The sequence below is a fragment of the Sciurus vulgaris genome, assembly GCF_902686455.1.
Source record: "Sciurus vulgaris genome assembly, chromosome: 7".
In the NCBI taxonomy this organism is placed as follows: domain Eukaryota; kingdom Metazoa; phylum Chordata; class Mammalia; order Rodentia; family Sciuridae; genus Sciurus; species Sciurus vulgaris.
The window spans coordinates 101,354,277-101,378,999 of NC_136467.1; the positions used below are offsets into that span (position 1 = coordinate 101,354,277).

Sequence of the window (24,723 nt, forward strand, 5' to 3'; positions counted from 1 at the left end):
TAGGCCAACACAAAATGTTATGCCCACTTAACACTAACTGATTGTTTTCTTCTGGATTTAAACAATAAACAGAAGCACTGGATAAGTTCTCTCTTCTACTAAGGGTATAAGACACTAGGCAGTTACATTTGTGGGTGCTTTGTGTTTGTGGCTTCATACCTAGACTTTTGAGGAACCTCCATACAGATTTCCATAGTGATTGTACTAATTAAAAGTCTCACCAACAGTGTTAAAGTGTTCCTTTTTCTTTACATTCTTTCTGGCATTTATTATTATTTGTGTTCTTGAAGACTACCATTTTGACCAGTGTGAGATGGAATCTCAGTGTAGTTTTGATTTGCATTTCTTTGATTGTGAGGGATGTTGAACATTTTTATATATTTGTTGGTCACTTGTATTTCTTCTTTTGAGAAGTATCTCTAGTTTTTTCCCCATTTATTGATTGGGCTATTTGTGTTTTTGGTGTTAAGTTTTTTGAGTTCTTTATATATTCTGGATATTAATCCTCTGTCAGAAGGGTAGCTAGCAAAGATTTTCTCCCATTCCTATATACTCCCTCTTCACATTCTTTATTGTTTCCTTTGCTGTGCAGAAGCTGTTTAACTTGATGCCATCCCATTTATTAACTTTATTAACTTTTGCATTATTTCCTGAGCTTTAGGAGTCCTATTGAGAAAGTTATTGCTTGCATCTATGTGTTGGAGTATTTTCTTCTAGGAGATGCATACTATCTGGTCTAATTCCTAGGTCTTTGTTCCATTTTGAATTGAGTCTTGTATAGGGCAAGAGATTAGGGTCTAGTTTCATTGTTCTACACACGGATAACCAATTTTCCTAGCACCATTTATTAAAAAGGCCATCTCTTCTCCAGTGTATGTTTTAGCACCTTTGTCAAGAATCAGATGACATCACATGTGTGCGTTTGTCTTTTTATTTTCTATTTTGTACCTTTGGTCTCTGTGTCTGTTTTTATGTCAGTTCCATGCAGTTTTTGTTATTATACCTCTGTAAAAGAATTCGAAGTCAGGTTTTCTAAAATCTCTAGCATTGCTTCTTTTTTTTTTTTGGCTTAGAATTACTTTGGCTCTTCTGGATCTTTTATTCTTCCAAATGAATTTTAGGACATTGGTATTTTGATGGGGATTGTATTGCATCTGTACATTGCTTTTGGTAGTGTGGCTATTTTAACAGTATTAATTTTGCTCTGAATATGGGAGGTTTTTAAATCTTCTTGGGTTCTTTAATTTCTTTCTTCAGTGTTCTCATTGTAGATAGAGGTCTTTCACTTCCTTGGTTAGATTTATTCCTAGGGTTTGTTTTTTTTGGTGACAATCATTATTTAAATACTTTTTTTTCTTTCAGCAGGGGGCACTGAGGGTTGAACTCAGGGGTGCTTTATCATTGAGCTATATTCCCAGTCCTTTTCATTTTTTTTTAATTTTCAGGAAGGGTCTCACTAAGTTGCGCCAGGGCCTCATGGAGTTGTTGATACTGGCCTCAAACTTGTAGTCCTCCTGCCTCAGCCTCTGGGGTTGCTGGGATTACAGGAGTTTTTAATACCTTTTTACCTTATAGTTTTTGCTGGGTATAAAATTCTTGGTTGGCATCCATTTTCTTTCAGGGCTTGGTAAATGTTGTTCCAGGCCCTTCTAGCTTTTAGGGTCTGGATTGAAAAATCTGCTGATATTCTTATTGGTTTCCCCCTGAATGTAATCTGATTCTTTTCTCTCGCGGCCTTTAAAATTCTGTCTTTATTTTGTATGTTAGGTATTTTCATAATAATGTACTTTGGTGTAGGTCTGTTGTAATTTTGCATATTTGGAGTCCTATAAGCCTCTTGTACTTGGTTTTCCATTTCATTCTTCAGATTTGGGAAATTTTCTGATATTATTTCATTGAATAGATTGTTCATTCCTTTGGTTTGTTTCTCTAGGCCTTCCTCAATCCCAATAATTCTTAAATTTGGCCTCTTCATGATATCCCATAATTCTTGTAGATTCTGTTCATGATTTCTTACCATCTTCTCTGTTTGGTCAACCTTGTTTTCAAGATTAAATATTTTTTCTTCAATATCTGAGGTTTTGTCTTCAGGTGATCTATCCTATTGTTTATGCTTTCTATGGCGTTTTTAACTTGGTTTATTGTTTCCTTCATTTCAAGGATTTCCGTTTGTTTTTTTTTCAGTATCTCTAACTCTTTATTGAAATGCTCTTTTGCTTCCCTTATTTGCTCTTTTAACTGTTGATTGGTGCGTTCATTTATTGCCTGCATTTGTTCTTTCATCTCCTCGTTTGCTTCCCTGATTGTTTTAATTATGTACATTCTGAACTCCCTTTCGGACATTTCTTCTGCTGTGCTGTCATTGGGTTTTATTGATATAGTATCTAGGTTTGTTTCAGACATTTTCTTCCCTTGTTTTCTCATATTGGTCAGATGTCAGTGGGACTCTGTGATACTGTAGATTTCCTCTATTGGCTTATAGTGACCCTGTAGATTTCCAGTGTATCACCTACCAGCCTTCAGTAGCCAGAAGTCTTGGATTAATTTGATAATGCAGTGCTTCCAAAGAACGCTGCCCCTAGCCCGCTACTGGTTCCAGGGAGAGAGACCTGGAGAGGTCTCTTGCTGCCCAGCCCTGGTCCCAGAGGCTGGTTGTAGGTCAGAGGTCTCCGCTGGCTTGGGGACCCATGGCTGGCTCTGCGTTGGGAGGCTCTCACTGCTACCTTATAGTTTTTGAATAAATTAAATATAGTAAGCATGCATGTAAGTGATTTTCACTTTTTGGTCTCACTTCACTTTGTGGCCTTCTCTTGGTTTTATACTTTTAGTTTAAAATTTATGTCATCATCCTCTTCTATTTTCATTTCTTTTCAAGCTGTTTTTAATCATATATAGAAGACAGAGTGAGTTACACAAATGAAAATTACAATCCATAAAGATTTAATCATGTAGAAAACAATGCATTATCATAGAATAACAAAACAAATGAGAATTAAATTAGCCCTCAAAAAGATGAGTATTTCCCCCCACAAAAATATGAGTATTTTACATGGCTGATATTTTTATAAAAGATTTTTATAAAATAGGGAAGTTAGAACAGTTAATATTCAGCTGTTTAAAGTACAATACAGGAACATGGACTTCTGCACTTCTAAGATAGTCTAATGCTTTTTGGTAGTCAAACCTAAGATGGAAATGAAATTTCTTGCTAATGTTCCACAAAGAGATATTACAGTGAAATGAAACCTTCAAAATGAAAAAAAAAAAAAAAAAGACAAAAACAAAACAAAAAACCCTTCTATGTATGAAAAATAACTGAAACTTTTAAAGGTTATATTATCCCAGTGAGACTGTGAAGCAAGAAAGAGAGAAGAGCAAAGCACAGCCTCTTCTGGATTCTCAGGCAAGTAGAATAGGACACATTGCAAGACTGAAAATGGCCACAGTGCTAGGAGATGACCTGAGCACTAGAAGTTTGAAGTCTTTCAAGCTCTTATTTTTTCACACTGTTGTTTAATTTTCTCTCTTTTCCTGTTTTTGCTTAAAGAATTTTCTTTATTCTAGTCTTTAATGGAGAAGAGCCTTGTAGACTTTTGTTCCATCAAAGTGTTAAACATCAGGATAAAAGAGGTGACTTGTTCAGAACTCATTGTATTATGCAGCTGCTTTTGTGCTGCAAGGACTATGTCATTCTGAAGGAAGTTTTATGTTTTATTCTCTTAGTCAAAAAACTTGATTCTTCAATGACTTTATTCATTCTCTCTGGGATTACTCAGTGTTTACTTTCTTTGCTAATGGCAGGGTTCTCATAATAACATGCTGTTTCTTGTTCTGAGATTTGGTATACTCAGAAAGGCTGGTTTTTATTTCCGCAAAATGTGTGAAATTTATGAAAACAAAACAGTTTTTTAATGAAAGAACTTTAGGAATTTGTTTTTGTCTAGACTGTTATACGTACCTGTTTAGTAAACTTGATGTTAGCAGATTGATTCTTCAACATGATTCTGTGTGACTTTAAAAATGTTGTCTTTAGAGGTCTGTCATTTACCTCTATTGTCTGTGGATTTCTTGTTACTATAATGAATGTAGGATCCCTTGAGTGATCATATTGGTGGCATGTGAAAATCATTGAATTTCCTAATAGTTTCTTTGACTATGAACATGTAGGAAATGATAGCCACATTTCCAAGTTACAAACACTTCAAAGTGCTGTCCAAGTATAAGTAGACTTTTTTGGAAATCTGCTGTATCACTAGATAAAAATAGGAATAAAAATTACTACTTACCTTTTCACAAAATTAATGATGTGTTTTCAGAGAGTTTCTTATGTAAATGATCTTTCAAATAGTACTCAAAATGATATGCATGTCGTTCCTCCCAGGCCACCCCTGAGCCCTCCCACTCTCCTGTGGTTCCCCACTGATTATTTTGAGTGAACCATCTAGCTTGTGGGGATTGTAGAGAGCCTTCTGTTGCATGTTGATAAACAAGTTCTAACTGGATGATTTTGGGGGTGGGTGCTTCCCTTTTTGAAGTCTTTGTTGTTTCCACATTTGTTTCTGTATTCTTTAATGCTTTGTTCTTGAGATCAAAGTTTCCTTACCAACTTCTGGCCTTGAGCGACATTTCCATCTACCATGATTTGTCACTTTCTATACAAGGAGTATTCAAGAAGTCTTTTCCTGTCTCCTGTAGGTAGAAATAGCTCGAAAGTCTCTCTCTTATTTAGAGTATCATTCAAGTCTCACAAGAAGGATATGGAGCCCGGTGTGTATGTGTGGTGAGAGTATGAGCAGAGAGAATGAATGAAATCATTGAAGAATCAAGTTTTTTGACTAAGAATAGTCACTTGTATGTTTGTGAAGTATAAACTGGTGCTTGTTCTAGCCATTTATTTATGATTCTAATTACTAAGTAACTTACCTACTTACCAACTAATTGGTAGATATTTGTCCAGGGTCTGCTGTGTTTATGTATTTCAGTAGGAAGATAAAATCCAAAAGCTGTGATTCTCACTGTCTTGGAGTTGACCGTTTGAGAGTAACAACATGTGTATGTACACAGTGAATTAATAGGGCGAGAAGGTACACGATTATTTTGGGTGATACACTGAGTAGTGCAGGCCAGAAGGAAAGGAGTCCAGTGGTGTAACATGGAGCACAAGCTTTCTGTGCTTGGGAGAAATGTTGAAAGGATGCTGGTTGGATTGGAAGGATGATCCTGGAGCAGTGGAATGTAAATCTATTTAATGGGACAGATGTTCATACATATTCTGATTATGAGGAGTTTATGGACTTTATTGACAGTTACACATGTTCAAAGTTTTATATTTTCCTTCCTGTATTTACTTTTGGCACACACAAATTTCTGAGATAAGTAAGCAGTGTTAAATGTTTGAAGAAAATCTCTGGTTTTTTAACACTGGCTTAGTTTTAATATTTGTAAAAATTGTTGTGTAAATAGATACACATGTAAGTTGAAGGTTGAATTACCATGTTAAAAAACTTATTAACACAGTGAACTTTTTCCTAGGCCGGACCTGATAGACATGAATACTGTTGCTGTTCAAAGCAACCTTGCAAATTTAGAGCACGCTTTTTATGTAGCAGAAAAAATTGGTGTCATAAGACTTCTGGACCCTGAAGGTGAGTTGTTTTCTTGTCTTGTCTGTGTGAGGAATGGCATGAGAGTTGATCAAGACGAAGCCATCAGTGTCATGAAATAAATAATTTATGTTGCCATTTTTAGATGTTGATGTCTCTTCACCTGATGAAAAATCAGTAATAACTTATGTGTCATCTCTCTATGATGCATTTCCTAAAGTCCCTGAAGGTGGTGAAGGCATCGGAGCAAATGTGAGTACTGTTTTTTCTGTATTAGAAGGTTCTGATTTGGTGATCACCAGTTGACTGAATTCTTTGACAGTTCTTTTTCCAGTTTTTAAATGTCAAATATATTTAGAAGAATTTGAGTTAAGGCACTGTTTAATAAATTGGTATTATTTGCATTTCATGGCATCATCCCACCATTAAGTTTAAAGTATAACTAAAGATTTTTTTCTCTCTCTTAAGTAAAATAAGCTATTCAGAGTAACAGGTCATTTCATAAATAAAAACTATAAACCACTGATATTTGAAGATTTTCATTTTTAGCTTTGCTTCTGTTTTATAACTGCTCTATTTCCTGTCCTTCTGTATGTATCGGATAATCTCACTTTTGAAAGCAATTTCAAGTTGATTAACTCATGTGGCCCCATGAAATAAGTTGACTAGATATCTTTCTGATTTAAAGGAAGGGCCTAGCAGAGGTTATTGGATTTGACTGTATTAACAGAGCTGGGTCTCTGACACGTACCTCTGGGTATTTTGTCTTCCTTAGATCACTGTTACTCAAAGGTGATGTATGCAATTTAATTCAGTCATTCATTTGGTAGTGGTTGTGCTAACACATGCTTGTGCCTTTCTGGATGACAGCAGGAAACAGTGTGTGTTCTGCACTGGGGATGATCCCCCTTGACCCTGAGCTTTAACCCTCTTCCTGAAGATCACTTTTCTTCCTTACTTGAAGATACAGGAGCTTACCTTGTGGGCTCCCTTTTTGGTCTCTTATGTTGCCTCTGTTTGCTGTTGGTCCTAGACCTATTTGCATTCTCTTCCTCTTCTTCCAAAATCTTTTCCTTTTTGGAACTTGATCCCATGCTCAACCTCTCACAATGTTGAATTAATGGTGAATGTTGCTTCAAAATGTTTCTTGTGGCTGTTTCTTGCATTATCTTCTTACTATCTCCACCCTACTCCTGCCTCTTACTTATTCACGTTAGAACTAGGATGAGAGCTTATGTGTTTTCTGTCTCCATTGTTTTTCTTTCTTCTCATCACCTCTCCATATGATTGCCAAACTCACCAGCCTAAAGTTTGATGTCTTTAGCTTGAAAATATACAGGAGCCTCGTATTGCTCGCAAGGTTAAATCTAGCTAGATGCCCTGACATTCAAAACTCTGTATATATCAATTCTGCTTACCTACATTTTTGACTATGATTTTCCAGCATAACCAGTTTACTGGTAGCCATGGCATTTCCATTTCCCATGGCCTCTCCCAGCAACACAGTTACTTCTTGGTCATTGTGGAAGTGGTCACAGATTGCCTTCCCCAGAAGCCTTCAGTGGCCCTTTCAAAGCACACAGATGCTCACCTGATTCTTATCTCAATTTCTAGCATGTACTGCCTATTTCTGTTATTTGAATATTAATTAAATACTGCTTTTGAAGAAATGTTTACACTATGAATCTTCCCTGTCTTCCAATGTACACAATAACTCCTTGACAATAGGTCTTATGTCCTAAAGTTTTAGTTTTTATTACAACACCAAGCACAATCTTTAAACATAATAAGGATTCATCGAATGCTTAATTGAACATAGCAGTTGGCAGTCTTCCAGTTTCTTCCCTTTGTAAAAAAAGGTTGCTTAATGAGTACTTGACCAATTCCCACCGTATCCAGTTCACTCCTGTCTGGTTTCCTACATATCGTATAACTCCTTTGAGTGTCAGATATGCAGAGGACATTCAAGATGGTTGGCAGAGATGGCTAGCCTGGCTTATTCAAACTGTTACTTTCCCTTTTTGAACCCTAGGAAACACGCCAGGTTGATAATGACATTTTTCTCTGCAGAACTTGGATGGCATCTCAGAAACCTCCTCAGCACCTTGAGGAGCACTATCTCTGGATCAGAACTGGCACTCATTAGGCTACTGTTGGTAGCCAGATGTTGATATCATGTTTTTAAAGCTGTTTGTGTGGAAAGGATTATGACTGAGTGGAAAGTAAACATTTAGCTGATTCTCTCTGTCCAACTTCAAGACAAGTGAATTCACAGAACGACTTCTGACTAAATTGTGTTAGGTATGAGTGTTGTCTACAGACATGAACTTTTTCTGTCATTTCATTGTTTTAGGATGTTGAAGTCAAATGGATTGAATACCAGAATATGGTGAACTACCTCATCCAGTGGATTAGACACCATGTGACCACAATGTCGGAGAGAATATTTCCTAATAATCCTGTAGAACTAAAGGTTGGTGTCATAGAAGAGTCAAGTAGGGTTGATTTTTTTTTTTAATTAGATTTTTATGGTGAGTAGGATTGATTTTATGATAAACTTTTAACTAATGCTTGAACAATTCCATAGTTTTAGAAACTCAAGAAAGCTACGGATTATTTGTATTCTTGGTATAGAGTTTTTTGAGTTCTTTATAGATTCTGGAAATTAGCGCTCTATCTGAAGTATGAGTGGCAAAGATATTCTCCCACTCTGTAGGCTCTCTCTTCACATTACTGATAGTTTCCTTTGCTGAGAGAAAGCTTTTTAGTTTGAATCTATCCCAGTTGTTGATTCTTACTTTTATTTCTTGTGCTATGAGAGTCCTGTTAAAGAAGTCTGATCCTAAGCCAACAAGGTGAAGATTTGGACCTACTTTTTCTTCTATAAGATGCGGGGTCTCTGGTCTGATTCCGAGGTCCTTGATCCATTTTGAGTTGAGTTTTGTGCAGGGTGAGAGATAGGGATTTAGTTTCATTCTGTTGCATATGGATTTCCAGTTTTCCCAGCACCATTTGTTGAAGAGGCTATCTTTTCTCCATTGCATATTTTTGGCACCTTTGTCTAGTATGAGAAAATTGTAATCCAATCAACAAATGAGCTAAGGAAATGAACAGACACTTCACAGAAGAAGATGTACAAGCAATCAACAGATATATGAAAAAATGTTCAACATCTCTAGTAATAAGAGAAAAGCAAATCAAAACTACCCTAAGATTTCATCTCACCCCAATTAGAATGGCTATTATCAAGAACACAAGCAACAATAGGTGTTGGCGAGGATGTGGGGACAAAGGTACACTCATACATTGCTGGTGGGTTTGCAAATTAGTGCAGCCACTCTGGAAAGCAGTATGGAGATTCCTCAGAAAGCTTGGAATGGAACCACCATTTGACCCAGCTATCCCACTCCTTGGCCTATACCCAAAGGACTTAAAATCAGCATACTACAGAGATACAGCCACATCAATGTTCATAGCTGCTCAATTCACCATAGCCAGATTGTGGAACCAATCTAGATGTCCTTCAGTTGATGAATGGATAAAGAAACTGTGGCATATATATACAATGGAATATTACTCAGCCATGAAGAATGATAAAATTATGGCATTTACAGGCAAATGGATGAAATTGGAGGATATCATGCTAAGTGAGATAAGCCAATCTTAAAAAACTAAAGGACGAATGATCTCACTGATAAGCGGATGAGGACATATAAGGGGGTGTAGGAGGGGTTAGTGTTAGGATTAGGGTTAGGTTTAGGGTTAGGGATAAGGAGGGTGGTAAGAATGGAGGAAGGAAGGACTGTATAGAGGGAAAAGAGGGGTGGGAGGGGAGGGGGGAAGGGGAAAAAAAATAACAGAATGAATCAAACAACATTGCCCTATGTAAATTTATGATTTTTAATTAAAATAAATTTAAAAAAAAGAAAAAAAAGAAATATAATGGGCTCCCATTACTCTGGAAAAAAAAATAAATAACTTTAAAAAAAAAAAAAAAGAAAGCTACGGTTGGTGGGCCACTAATTGGTACAGAAATTTTTTACTCATTTCCCTATTTTCCAGAGAAAATGAAGGTATATGTTAATGATTAAAACATGATAGCAACAACATCTTTAAAACATTTATAGTCCCCGAGCTTTGATATTTTGAGGGTTTACAGGTGTAATTTGAGAGAGTCTCTGGAACTAATATTGCCAAATTGGTTTTTGTGGGTGGACAATGCTTGAAGCTCACCAGATGGTGTGACAGGAGGGCCTGTGGGAAGCTCACACACACACACACACACACACACACACACACACACACACACACACGACAGTGGTTGGGAGCATATCTCTGTGTGAATCCTCTTAGAAACTACCTCAGAGGTGTCTTTTGTGGAGCATAATATACATCCTGAATTTCACCATGAATTTGAAAATGTTTATCTCATTTCCAGTACAAATGAATTCAGAATTGATCCTCAGTAGGCTAGTGTTAGTGGCCAAATGGATTAGCAAAACATTTGCAAATTCTGAAAAACTTAGGTCAAGCTTTTTGAGGCAAAGATGTTATAGAACTGTAAATCACATTATAGGTAGGTACCTTATCCAAGAATGCATGATAGGGGAATACTGTCTCATTTTGTACATTTGGATTTGAAAGAGCAAAGCAATCTTTTTGTATTTTTACAAACCAATAATATGAATATTGACTCCAAAGCCTTAATTCTTTGATTCGTAATCTTTGTTTTGATGATCAGACTGGAATCACAAAAACTAATAACCCAGGGTGGGCCCCGTTAAAAGTTATTTGTTGTGCTCAGGCATCTCTACAGAACATCTGTGGCACAGCACTTATTCACATTGCCACAGGGAGTTTGTCCTTGGCACGAAATCACTTGGAATCTGTTGATCTGCAGCTTTTTCAACATACTCGCCCGTTGTTTGTGTGATGTCTTCCTATGTGGACTTGAGCTTTTACAAAGTAGGAAACCTTTTCCCTTCTACTACCAGGTGGTGCTGTGAGCAGTGTTTAGCACATGTACCATTCAGTGCTTAATGACAGACATCCTAAAGACTGTATTTCCAGTTCAAAACAAATTTCAGGTTTCATGTTCCAATACACCTATTTCCAAGTGGATTCCTATTGTCTGATCCCCTGAGTTAATTTGTATTGGCTCTGATTTTTACAGATTCTTAAGGTTGTAGACGAAGTTTGACCACACATATTGCTTGCTAATGCCTTTGATAGGATATACACGGGAAAGAAAATATATTTGTGAGGAAATGCCATATAATTCTATTAGGCAGAAAGCCATTGCATGGAATCCTGCAGAAGTGTGTCTGCCTGATGATTTATAGGGTCTTGTTTTAATGAAGCATGAATTAGGATGAAATAATTAGTACATAGTTGTAAACAGGAAGATGTTTATCTACATAATTTTAAACGAAGGGCCTTTTTAATAAATTCAATAAATTATATTTTGGAGAGTCCCAAATTAATATCTACAAACAAGATGATAATTTAATTATTTGGTTGAAACTAATATAATAATAGCATCATCAACTAATAGCACCTACCTTTATTATTTTAAAAAATCTGTTCAAGTCAGATATGGTAGTGCACATCTGTAATTCCAGCTACTTGAGAGTCAGAGGCAGGAGGATTGCAAATTCAAGGCCAGCCTGGCATCTTAGCAAGAGTTTTTCTCAAAAAAAATTTAAAAAGGCTGGAGAGATAGCTTAGTGGTAGAGCCACCCTGGGTTCAATTTCCAGTACTGCAAAACAACAACAACAACAAAATATTTAAATTGGCCAATGGGACATTGAAATCCAATTTTAGCCCTACTCAGCTGCTAAGAATTCTGTTTTCAAGGATATAACCATGAAATAGAGTAGGATTTTTTTCTTTCCTTTATAGAATTGCATCAGATTATTTTTCCCACAAACTAATAACTGAGTAAGTCAGTGAAATAAATTTAGCATTTGAAAAGTACATCTTTTAAAGACTATGAACAATGAGAGGTTTTTAGTAGAGCCATAATAAAACCTGCCATGGTTTTATTATTATCCAGATTCCTGTGTGGTACATGCTGAATCTGGCTCATATCAATAATTGCACCCTTATCAAACCCTGTATAATCCAGACTACCAACTAGATAGGAATTGACTGTGCATTTCATAAAGCATTTCCACTGAATGCATCTGGCACAGTAAATAGCATTTGCAGTGGTGACATAAGGAGATAATGAAGATACATCTTTGAAGTTTGACCTTTAACTTATTTTCCTTCTTATTTTAGGCACTTTATAATCAGTATTTACAGTTTAAAGAAACAGAAATCCCACCAAAAGAGACAGAAAAATCAAAAATTAAACGCCTATATAAACTATTAGAGGTAAGCAGAAGTGTCTTTTGTATTGTTAACTATAATCTTTTTTTTTTTTTTAAGTCTTTGCTTCACATTAAAGTTTTTTTCTCCCCTCAAGATTTGGATAGAATTTGGACGCATCAAACTCCTTCAAGGTTATCATCCAAACGATATAGAAAAAGAGTGGGGAAAGCTCATCATTGCCATGCTTGAGAGGGAAAAGGCGCTTCGTCCAGAAGTGGAAAGGTATGATGGATGTTTTGCTCTTGTGGGCACAGGGGGAAGGATGCCCTTTGCCCTTGAGGGAAGACTTTAGTTTTAAAGCTGGGTAGACAGAGGTCCCATATTTACCTTTTCCATTTACTTGGTCCTGTCACCTTGGATAAGTCATAGTCTTCTGATCCTCTATTTTCTTATCTAGGAAACTCTAAGATATTTTAAAGACTAAATAGATGAGTGAAATAATTATATAAAGGACTTTGTATGCTGGACTGGTGTGTGAAGTTTCATCTAACAAAGTGCTACAGTTTCAAAACAATCAGGAGTACCCATAGGAATTTTCCCAGGTGGCCTTAAGTCACTGAGACCTAGATCTGGAAGCTTCTAGGTTAGCAAATTTTTTTTTTTTAATTTCTTCTTGTATTTTGACCCTGGACCTCTTTCTGCAGGGCAGTGGAAACCAAAATCTAACCTTGCCTCCATTTCAAGGACAGTGGGCTCAGATCTAAAAAATACTCAGTAAATGTCAGCTCCGATTCCTTTTCTGCCATATTTGCACAAATCTATTTACCCCATGAAATCACCACTGGCTGTTATTCTGTTGCTCTCAGTACTGTTGCCCAGAAAGATATAGATTAATCTTCGGGAAACATTTGTTGGATGAATTTTATTTATTTGTTTATGTATGTATGTATGTATGTAAGTACGTACATATGTATGTATGTATGCATGTATGCATGCAGTGCTGGGGGATGGGACCGAGTCTGGTACAAGCGAGTACTCTACCCCTGAGCAGCATCCCCAGCCCTGTTGGGTGAATATGTTTCCCTTATAGTCCTTGCCTCACAGCCTGACTGTGGTATGTGGGAATAGTGATCTCTGTTCCTCGTTAGCTGTGAGGTCCACAGGGACCAGCTTTGTAGCCCAGGGCCTGTGTTGTCAGGCACACCTCACTGACCTCCTTGCTGTCTGCAGAGCAGGCATTCTTTCAGGAGTTCTCATGCGCTGAGATAGCACCCCACTCCCCTGCATACTCAGGGTGTTTGCACAGTGTGTTCCTTTGCTGGGAGTCTGTTTTCTCCTCCGTCTCTCTTTATTCTTTACCCCAGCTCCAGTGTTAACTTCCTCTAGAAGCTTTCCATGGTCTTCCAGTCTGCTTCATATGTCTTGCTCATAACTCTCACATTTTACCCGTATTTTCTTTCACAGCACTGTTTTTTGGTTGTAATTGTATGTTTATTTCTCTTTGATCAAGTGCTACCTTTTTCTCAGATATTGGCTTCAAGAATATGGAGTCAGACATTTGTTTTTGACGACCCTTCTGTTGTCAGTGCTTAATGTGGTACCTGGCACACAGTCCAGGTGCTCAGTATAGTGAAGTTCTTAATGTCTCACATTGACTTCACCGTTGTTAGAAATTGAAATTATATGTTGAAGATACAAGGGAAAGTTCAACTTTTCAACTTCATTAAATTACTAATTACAGTCTTGTTAATGCATAGTATTACAACTACATAACTGGATCATTAGAATCAAAATACACTTGAACTATGCAGGCCGAAGCTTTTATGGAGGAGGTAATTTGAAGTGATTAAAAGAAGATCCTAAGCTAATCATCCGAAGTAATGGAAGATACAGAATAGATTTTTATGCATCACAATAGTAGCTAAATTTTAATATATGTGTTTTAAACTACTTTGTGTTACAACAACAAATACCACAGACTGCGTAACTTTAAAGAAAAAGAAATTTATTTCTCATGGTTCTAGAGGTTGGGAAGTCCAGTATGGGGCTTACATCTGGTGAGGGCCTCTGTGCTGCATTATCCCTTGATGGAAGGAGGAAAGGCAAGAGAGAGAAAGAGAGAGTGTGTACACGTGTGTGTGCGCATATATGCACATGAACTGGCAAGCATTCATGTGCACAGAGGCAGCTAAAGTCAGTTTTATCAGGAACCCACTGCTATGGTAAACCAGTCCTTCAGTTACGGCATTAATTACTTATGAGAGCAGAGCCTTTTGATCTAATCACCATTTATAAGTCCCACCACTCAACACTGCTGCATTAGTGATTAAGTTTGCAATATCAGAACTTTGGGCAACACATTAAAGCCATGTAAATATGTTAATGAAAGAATACAGTAAAGATTTCAGGGCCCAGGATCAAGTGAATCCTGGATGAGACTTGTTAACTAACTCAACTTGCAGGTTGTGTGATCTTAGACAAGTTCTTCAACTCTTTGAGCCTCAGTTTTCTCATTTGTGAATAGGATATAAGGGTACCAACAACATTTGGTGGTTTATTAGTATGAGATAAGGTAATGTAAATAAAATGATTAACTTTCTGGCACACAATAATTGCTTTAATAAATGTCAAGTACTACTATTACTTATTGAATTGTTCTGTTTACTCATTGTATTTGATATAGTGTTTTCAAATTTCCCCCTTCTTGCCATTTGAAAACTATCTACCTTCCCCCTTCTTGCCATTTGAAAACTATCTACCTTTAGAGAAGCAACAGTTTGGCTTTGTAGTGTTGAAAGTAGGAAAATATTTAGAAGCTTTATTGGAAATATGTCTTTATTTTTCTTGATACAACAAGTCTTTTGGCATTGATTATGATTTGCAAATAACAACTTCGTGGCATAGAGTATATAAAAGACATATAGGAGAGAGCCAGTGATCTTGTGCTATGTAACAGCCCATAGAAAGGAAAAGCAAGCACAGACAAATTACATTTGCAAACATTCATTGATAGTCTACTTAGCACCTTGACGTTAAAAAATACAACATAAGTCTAGTAACTGAGATGTAACATTGCTGAGAGCATGACATATAAAAGTAAGATTAAATTAAATCTTATGAGTAAATGACATAGTGATTAAAATGGAAATGTATTTTTTTTCATCAGATTTGAATGCCTATGAGTACTTGATAATTTCCAGCTTTTTGCCTCCTGCAATTCAGAGCACAATGGCCCTATGCAGAAGACAGGCTATGACTGAATATTTGTTCTTTTAACTAGGGATTGGTATTGATAAACTAACTGTCACTAGCTGTATCTGGGCTTCTGTGAGGCATCGGAGTTGTTTTTTAGGTGGTTGCAGTTGGATGATTCATAATGAAAGTATTTGGCATATCTTTTCCAGTGACGCCCCAATCATCCTGCTTTGTCTGTACTTGCAGGTTTTTAATGCAAGCTACAAAAAACAGACTTCAGTGAGCAAACCAATGGCTTTAGGCGAGATTCTTCTGAATAGTTATTAGCATATTATTTGCTGTATGTTGCATATGCATGTGGAAGCATATTTAAGGGAGCTGATCAAGCTGTTAAATTCAGCTGCCACTTTTCGTCAGTAGAAGTAGAGCTTTTTCCAGACTTTCTAATTTTTAGTCTACTTTTAATGGTCAAAGAACATTATTTAAGGACTAAAAATGCACAGTAGTAGTTACAGTTACCGTAGCAGTGATTCTGTGTTTAGTAACACTACCAGCACTCGAACCAGTCTTGATTCAAATGAAAATCTTCTCTCGGTTCATTGTGGTCCAACACTGATCAACTCCTGCATTAGCTTCGGCAATGAATCCTTTGATGGACACAGGTATTGAATTGTTGGCGTGGGAATGAGTTTTACTTTCTGCTGGTTAACATTTTTCAGGGATGGTGAGCTGTTTGACTTCAAAGGAAAAGGCTTTATTTCCTTTTGTCCCTTGTTTTAGGTTAGAAATGCTGCAGCAGATTGCCAACCGAGTTCAAAGGGACAGTGTCATCTGTGAAGACAAACTGATACTTGCCCGAAATGCTCTCCAGTCTGTAAGTTAATTTTAGGAGTGACTGGGCTGCTATTAAGGGTCAGTGTGTGTTTGGATGAACTAAAACTTTTGCATAATGTTTAGTTGATTTCTTGGTACATGTCCTCCCCTGAAACTTCTGGGGATTATGGTTATTATTTGCTTTTGAGGGACAGTGAGCAAAGGGAAAACACTTCTGAACCAAAAGGAAAAACAAAGAAAGCCCAAGTAGGCTTCTGTTTTAGTGTTTAGAGTTTTAAATTTAAGTCTAGTTTTAACACTTGTATCACAGAATTAATATTGAAACTTCTTTTCAATACAGGATTCTAAAAGGTTGGAATCAGGGGTACAGTTTCAAAATGAAGCAGAAATTGCTGGGTACTTACTTGAATCTGAGAACCTTTTACGCCAGCATGTAATTGATGTACAGATTCTTATTGATGGAAAATACTATCAGGCAGATCAGTTGGTACAGAGGTAAGAGTGCTGCTTATTCCTGCCTTGTCCTTCCGAATAGCTGTTCTTGGGTGCTTGCTATAGGAATGTAGAGTATGACAGCCTTATAAAATATATTTCTTAGCTCTTTTCTTGAAAAGAATATCACATTATTCCTGGTATAGTTTGGCATGTTAGGTAGGTGTTTGTTCTTCAAAGATCAGTTTTAGAAAAAAACCTGGTATGTATAATATTTACTGCCACAGCAAGTAATGTACTTATTAAAATGATTATTTTAAATGCATGTATGTTAATTATATGCAAAAATATTCCTATTTGGGGATGGAGATGTAGCTCAATTGTAAAGTGTAAGGCCCTGGGTTTGATCCCCGGTACTATATCTATTTATCTATCTGTTTTTATTATATATGACAGTTGAAAAAGGAAAAATAAGAAAAGTATTGTTTTTAATTCATTTTTTTAGATTTGTGTTTGTCCTGTAGGAAAATGTTCATGACAGAGTGTTGGAAAAATATGTATTTCTGAGAAGTGGGTTTGGGTATAGAAATGAAACCTTTCAGGCTGCAGCAGGGTCTGTGTCTGTCTGTGTGTCTCTCTCTCTTTATGTATCTATATATATACATACACATAAACATATATACATATATACACATGCATATAATACATATATATGTGTATATAGATAGATAGATGAAAGCAAAAGTTAAATCATGTTTGACCCCAGCAGTTTTACTTTTAAGATTCTATTATAATTAAAAATATGGATAGTAAATAAAAATAGAAAAAAAAGCTTTTGGTGCATACCAGAAATATTTTGTAACAAAAGTTTGGAATTTTTCTGAATATCAACTAATAGGAGAATGATCACATTATACTGTAGTAATCATGTTCCTTGTAAGTGATATTTATTAAGACTAAAAATATAGAAAGTACTCAAATCTCAACATTCAATAAGTTCTTAAATGCCTGTATCACTTCCCCTATCATTAATATCTTGCATTAGTGGCATATTAGAATTAATAAGCAGTATTGGTACATTATTATTAAAACAGAGTCCATAGCTTACATTTGGGTTCACTCTTTACAACAACTGCCTTTTATATTATGCCTTATTCTTTTTGATTTTCTTTTCAGGATCGCAAAACTGCGTGATGAAATTATGGCCTTAAAGAATGAGTGTTCCTCAGTGTATAGCAAAGGACGCATGCTGACGACGGAACAGACCAAGCTCATGATATCAGGAATCACTCAGAGCTTAAACTCAGGATTTGCACAGACCTTAAACCCCTGTCTGAACTCAGGACTGACCCAGAGTTTAACTCCATCACTGACCTCTTCTAGTGTGACTTCTGGCCTGTCATCGGGGATGACATCCCGCCTGACTCCATCTGTCACTCCAGCTTATACACCTGGTTTCCCATCAGGATTAGTTCCAAATTTTGGTTCAGGAGTAGAGCCAAATTCTTTGCAGACTCTGAAATTGATGCAGATTCGAAAACCCCTTCTGAAGTCTTCTTTGCTGGATCAGAATTTAACAGAAGAGGAAATCAACATGAAATTTGTTCAGGATCTTTTGAATTGGGTTGATGAGATGCAGGTAAGAGTGTTTTTACCTGAATGTTTTAGTCTTTACTGCTATCAAGTTGTGTTTTTAACCTAATATTTTGCTATAAAAGGTGCAGCTGGATCGCACAGAATGGGGCTCAGATTTGCCAAGTGTTGAAAGCCATTTAGAAAATCATAAAAATGTTCACCGAGCTATTGAAGAATTTGAATCTAGCCTTAAAGAAGCTAAAATCAGTGAGGTATGTGTATTTAAAATTTGTGTTATTTCATTGTAGTTTACTATTGTTTTGCTTTTTACATAAAGATTCTGTAATTCAATAATAGATACATCAAGTAAGAGTCAGAATTCCTTAAGATCCCTAATCTTGATGTCTTTTTATAGATTCAAATGACAGCACCTCTTAAGCTAACCTATGCAGAAAAGTTGCACAGATTAGAGAGTCAGTACGCAAAACTCTTGGTAAGTTCCTTTTTTTTTTTAACTTCTCTTTTCCTTATCTGTTTGCCTAAGATGTAATTCTTAAAATGACTTTTTTTTTTATAAAGAACACATCCAGGAATCAAGAACGGCACCTTGATACACTCCATAATTTTGTAAGTCGAGCAACTAAAGAACTTATTTGGTTAAATGAAAAAGAGGAGGAGGAAGTTGCTTATGACTGGAGTGAGAGAAATACCAACATAGCTCGGAAGAAAGATTATCATGCTGTAAGTTTAACCTTTGTCCTTGCGTGCTGAAGTTGAATTTCAGGTTTAGATCTTTTTTCTAACACGCTTCTTAATTCTTTCTTAAATTAGGAATTAATGAGAGAACTTGATCAAAAGGAAGAAAATATTAAATCAGTTCAGGAGGTAGCAGAACAACTCCTTCTGGAAAATCACCCAGCCCGGTTAACTATTGAGGTGAGTCCGAAGGCATAATGGTCTGGGTTAAATATTGTTATGAGAGTGTTACCCTTTGAACAATTCCATTGCTGTAAAGATATAAACTATCCAACTTACTACCACCTGGCTGAAAAATAATGTTTCTGACAATGGTACTGACACTTGCCTTCAGTTTTCTTGCTCTAAGTGTGTCACCTCTCATTTAGGTACCTTTGTCAACCCCTGTGACCATGGCGATTTATTTCCATAAACGTGAATGACCTTGTCTTAACTTTGACATTTTATTTTTTCCCAACTCTGACATTGCATAGCCCTATCAAAAATAGGCTATGTTGCCTCAATAGAGTTGTGGTAAGAATGAGAAGAAATAATTTCCTCTTACTACTGAGTTCAGTTCTCATCATATATTATATTGTCAAGAAATATGATGTTATGATTTAATTTAATATTTTTACATATGGTAAGGTTTTTTGAAGGATATTGGGGTAGCATCCTCGTAGTATGGAGTGAACATCTCAGACACAGAAGTGGAGAGTTGACGTGGAATTTGCAGGTTGCCTGTGCAGTTTTCAATTTTAGGTCTGATCTGCACTAGACAGACGTAGTGACTTTGTGACTGTGAAGGAGGGTTATGTAGGAGGGCAGGGAGCATCACCAGGGACAGACAGATGTGACATGTTGCCAGAGGGAAAAAGTGTGCTCTGTGTAAAAACTGGTATGCTTCATTCTCACAGTTGAGGGAAGGGATCTTATCGCCTTTGTTCACTGAAGTCATCAGTACATAAAATACTAGTAAAATTCTAGGCCTCATTAGGAATTAGGAAAGTTTGACTTTATTTCACATAAATTAAGATTTTTGTATCCACATGAAATGCCATGAATGAATTAAAGACATGAAAGAGTAGGAAAAGGAATTAGCATAATGAGAGTTCTCGCTATACTTTTATACAATAATAATCTAGAAATACAGTATTCCTTAGGGTGGAGAGGTGGAAGCTGTTAGGAAATAGAATTTTCATGGGAATGGAAAGTGCAAATGTGAATCTGATTACTGTTACACAGAAGTGATAATCTAACTAAAAGTTTCTTAAGGATTAAAATGAAGCCTTAGTCATCTCTGAAACCCCATTGGCCTATCTATTGTAGATTATAGGTTGATGAACAATACTTGGTTAATTATCAACACTACTTCATATTTCGTATTTAAAAACCCTAGAGATGTAACAATGCACAGTGATATGCCAGTTTATTCAAAGTAACTTAATTTGAGGGGTTGGGTATAATTCAGAGGTAGAACATATGCTTAGCATGCATAAGGCCCTGTGTTCAATCCCCAGGACCAGAAAACAAAAACAAAACAAAACCAAAAATAAAAAGCTTGATTTCTGGAAGTAGATAATATGATTGTGATATAGTGCCCGATTTCCAATGCTGCACTGAACATTCCATCCAGAAAGCCCTCCTGAACATCCATTCTGCAGGAATGAGTGATCCTGATGGAGGAAAAAAATGACAGGCTAATAGTTGTGGAAGCATCTAGAGCTCCCCCTCCTGGAAGTCAGTGAATTGCACCTCAAACATAAAAGTGTTCAATGTTTTTTACATTTTTGCCCTCTTGAAAGATACACTTTGTATTAAAGAAAAGTATAAGTTCTCAGATTTTCAGATTTAAAATTACTAGTATTGTCATTATTATAACTCCCAATTACACAGATACAAAAGAGTGGGCCCCCTTTTCCATCCTCCCCAATCCTTTCCTCAGCAAAAACAAAGAGCAAAATTACAGAACCTTCTATTTCTGTTAGAAGGTATATTTTATGATTCAGAGACAGGGAAGATGAAGTCGTCTTAGAGGAAAGCATGGGTGAGAATTGCACCAAGCAAGTGTGAGGGGTAGTGACAAAGTAGCAAACTTAAAGGGATGGTTTTCTAAGTAGGAGTGATATCTTGCATTTATTTCAAATGTTAAATATTTTTCATACTAAAATAACCAGAGTTAACTTTTCCCTTGTCTTTTAAGTAAAAAAAAATTCAAGACGTTTTAAATTTGAGAGAGCGCAGCTGTACTGATTTAAAAACTTAATGTGTAAACTTTAGGACTGGTTGTACAAGTGAGAACTCTTAGATGAGAGGAACATTTTACTACCCTGATTTTCAAGTCTCACACTGTTAAAGCAATGTATCATTTACTTAGATAGCATTTTATCATTAAAAAACTTGAGTGTGAACATACCTGTTTTGTTGCAGTGCTGGGGAATGAACCTGGTGCATGCTAAGGACTCACTCTCACTGGACTGCCTTCCCAGCACTGCAAGTACCTTATTCTCTCCATCCGGTTTTAACGGCTATGTTTTGTCTTGAAGGCCTACAGAGCAGCCATGCAGACTCAGTGGAGCTGGATCTTGCAACTCTGCCAGTGTGTGGAGCAGCACATAAAGGAGAACACTGCATATTTCGAGGTGTGTTGTGTGACTAAAACCAGGACTAGAGTAGATAGCATAGTGATTTGGGCTGACTTGTGGAAATCTTCATAAGTTATTAAGATACATAGGCATGCGTGTAATGTGCAGAAGGAATAAATGGCAATGTTTTCTTTGAAGGGTGTAAGGGTTAATTTCATGTCCTCAAAGAGAGATTGCAGCATTCTGTTAAAAAAAAAAAAAAAAGAAAAATTATTTAAAAACTACTTTAAGCTGAATATGGTGGCACACACCTATAATCCCAGTGACTCAGGAGACTGAGGCAGGAGGACCACAAATTAGAGGCCATCCTCAGCATCTTAGTGAGTCCCTGTCTCACAAGTTCAAGTGTTATTTGACTCAAGGAAGGACGTAGCTATCATCTTGTGCTTTTATTCTGTTCTTGCTTAATAAGGGGTGCACATAGGACCTGAGAACCCAAACTTGACAACTGTGTGCTTTACTGGCATTTAACATGCTCTAACTGACAAGTTTTGTCTTTCCTTAGTTTTTCAATGATGCCAAAGAAGCTACTGATTACTTAAGGAATCTAAAAGATGCCATTCAGCGGAAGTACAGCTGTGATAGATCAAGCAGCATACATAAACTAGAAGACCTTGTTCAGGAATCAATGGTATAATACAAAAACCCATGCTTCCATCCACAATGCATAATAGTGATTAGAATAGCATTCTATTAATTTGTCATTTAGTATTAATTTATTATAAATTTATTTCATTTTATATGTGCAGAACTTCATTTTATTGGTATTCATGTATTTCTACCTCATTCAATTAGGCACTTAAATGTTTAGTATTTTTTGGTAACACATACAGCAGAAGTGTTTTATTATATGGTAACCTTGATGTTTTAAGATGCTTTAGCAGTGTTCTGTGTGAGTGTATTTAGTTGTTTATTCCACAGATACTTGTTAGGAGCTTTCTATATCTTCAGGTCATACAAGGAACAAAGCAGACAATCTGCTTTTTTTTGGTGGTGTTTGCATGTTAAATAAAACGTAGGTAGTATGTTAGGTAGTAGTAAATACTAATGAGGGGGGGAAAAAAAGCCTGAATGAACAAAATAAGGGAAGAAGAATGCGGGAGGGGTAAGGAAGAACTGGAATTGAGGCCAAGTGGGCAGGGAATTCTTTTCAAATGAAGTTTTCATTTGTGTAAATCTCTGAAGGCATGGAGAGTACAAGTCTTCCTAAAATCCATTGTATTTACAATGTAGGAAGAGAAAGAAGAACTTCTGCAGTACAAGAGCTCAGTAGCAAGCCTGATGGGGAGAGCAAAAACAATCATTCAACTGAAGCCCAGGAATCCTGACTGTCAACTCAAAACTTCGATTCCAATCAAAGCTATCTGTGACTACCGACAAATTGAGGTACATGTACCTCCTAGGAACAGAGCAGTTTCTGTTACTATTCATGTATTATAAAACAAGATCATATTGCTTAGTAGTGATGACGTTTTTCCGTTTCATAAAACAAAACAGATCAAATCTCAGGTTTGAATATAGAAAAAAATTAACTAATAGTGATCTGATTTGGATACTCTGATCTTCTTTTAACACCAGATAACCATATACAAAGATGACGAATGTGTTTTGGCGAATAACTCTCATCGTGCTAAATGGAAGGTCATTAGTCCTACAGGGAATGAGGCCATGGTCCCATCTGTGTGCTTCACTGTTCCTCCACCAAACAAAGAAGCAGTTGACTTTGCAAACAGGTTTGTATTTGTTACCTGAAAACATAGAACTCGTTTTGGGTGCTTCTTGAAGGTTAAAGAAACAATCAATATTTTGTCAAGTCCCCACAGAATTTGAAGACTCTACAATTAGTAAATATGGGTTATTTCGCAAAAAAAGGAAAAATTGTAGTGTGTTTTCAGAAGGTGTGGAAAGACTTAATTTGTATTTTCTTTCATATTTCAGAATTGAGCAACAGTATCAAAATGTCCTGACTCTTTGGCATGAGTCTCACATTAACATGAAGAGTGTAGTATCCTGGCATTATCTCATCAATGAAATTGAGAGAATTCGAGCTAGCAATGTTGCCTCAGTAAGTGTAAATGTACATGTCAATCCAGTATGTTCAGAAATGTGGGATGCCTTGTCATGAGTCGGGTGGAGTTTGTATTTGCTCCAGAATAGGATGGAGCCTGGCAAACTCTTGTTGATATTCAAGCATTCAGTGAATATTTGTTAGATGCCTGCCATGTATAGGCACTTTCTAATAATTGGGGAATTCTGGAGAAAACAGGTTTCATCCCAGTGCTGAGAGACAGTGGGATAGGACATAGTATTTGGACATGTAGAGATGGTTATAGTTTCATCTTTGTTTATTGAACTTCATTGACTTGTTGTTTTTAAAAAACCTGAAATTGTTCAAAGAAGAGAATATTAATTTTCAAACAGTTATTTATGACTATTTATGAATGTAAACTAGAATACTGAGATCAGCTTGAGATTTGGCCCATTCAAATTTAACTCTTGCTTCTATATTTATTATGACCATAATTATATGGTTCTTTGGTCTTTAGATCAAGACAATGTTGCCTGGTGAACATCAGCAAGTTCTGAGTAATCTCCAGTCTCGTTTTGAAGATTTTCTGGAAGACAGCCAGGAATCCCAAATATTTTCAGGCTCTGATATAACACAACTGGAAAAGGAAGTTAATGTATGTAAGCAGTATTATCAAGAACTTCTTAAATCTGCTGAAAGAGGTAAAGCATGAGAATTTCTGGTCCCCCCACCCCTTCATCCAGAGATGTTTAGTTTAGTCCAGGACTTTAGTATTCTCAGTGGGAATTCTAATCTTTTTTGTATTACATCTCTCAGACATTTATAGACACAATTGGTGGTATACACACACACACACACACACACACACACACACACACAAAATGTGTAAGGGACTAGAGTTGTAGCTCAGTGGTAGAGCACTTGCCTAGCATGCAGAGGGCTCCAGGTTCAATCACCTACACTACCAAAAACAAAAGTTTGATGTAGGAAGATGTGAGGAGAGATTAATTTATTTCTAAGTGACAAATTAACAAAAAGATGCCAGCCAAGTATTTTGATAAAAGGTAAATTCTTACTGCATCAACTTTTCAACATTTTCACTGTTTTGAAAGGTCATGTTCATGATAGTAATCCTTCAGGTACAGGAAAGATTCAGTTATTTTCCCATGTGTAATTTTATATAGGGATTAAAAGCAAAATGTTTAGTTACCTTTTAATAAATATAATTTTTATTCATAACTTTTGATGTTTCTTACATGACACATGGTTTTATTAGTATATTCTAGTTTTTAAAATCTTAAACATGAACATTCTTCATTTGCTTTTACTTTTAAGGATTTTATTTAATTTTTAAAATCT

At 36.3% G+C, this 24,723-nt stretch overlaps 1 protein-coding gene across 17 annotated transcripts in view; it reads left to right on the forward strand.

Moving 5' to 3' along the window:
* Positions 1-24,723, forward strand: part of DST (dystonin) — a gene marked incomplete at its 5' end in the record, with an annotated part of 497,398 nt that overhangs the window by 319,867 nt on the left and 152,808 nt on the right. For 13 of the 17 annotated variants that reach the window (XM_079147466.1, XM_079147478.1, XM_079147479.1 and 10 more), the window contains 18 exons: positions 5,533-5,645; positions 5,749-5,855; positions 7,957-8,076; positions 11,887-11,982; positions 12,074-12,201; positions 15,895-15,988; positions 16,289-16,443; positions 17,557-18,019; positions 18,099-18,227; positions 18,371-18,448; positions 18,535-18,696; positions 18,787-18,891; positions 21,237-21,332; positions 21,841-21,966; positions 22,569-22,721; positions 22,914-23,068; positions 23,274-23,400; positions 23,882-24,065. In XM_079147466.1, the coding sequence (XP_079003592.1) occupies positions 5,533-5,645; positions 5,749-5,855; positions 7,957-8,076; positions 11,887-11,982; positions 12,074-12,201; positions 15,895-15,988; positions 16,289-16,443; positions 17,557-18,019; positions 18,099-18,227; positions 18,371-18,448; positions 18,535-18,696; positions 18,787-18,891; positions 21,237-21,332; positions 21,841-21,966; positions 22,569-22,721; positions 22,914-23,068; positions 23,274-23,400; positions 23,882-24,065 (2,591 nt within the window). Of the gene's footprint in view, positions 1-5,532; positions 5,646-5,748; positions 5,856-7,956; positions 8,077-11,886; positions 11,983-12,073; positions 12,202-15,609; positions 15,777-15,894; positions 15,989-16,288; positions 16,444-17,556; positions 18,020-18,098; positions 18,228-18,370; positions 18,449-18,534; positions 18,697-18,786; positions 18,892-21,236; positions 21,333-21,840; positions 21,967-22,568; positions 22,722-22,913; positions 23,069-23,273; positions 23,401-23,881; positions 24,066-24,723 lie in introns of those variants that run through there. The other 4 variants (XM_079147481.1, XM_079147473.1, XM_079147471.1 and 1 more) reach the window with 1 other exon arrangement.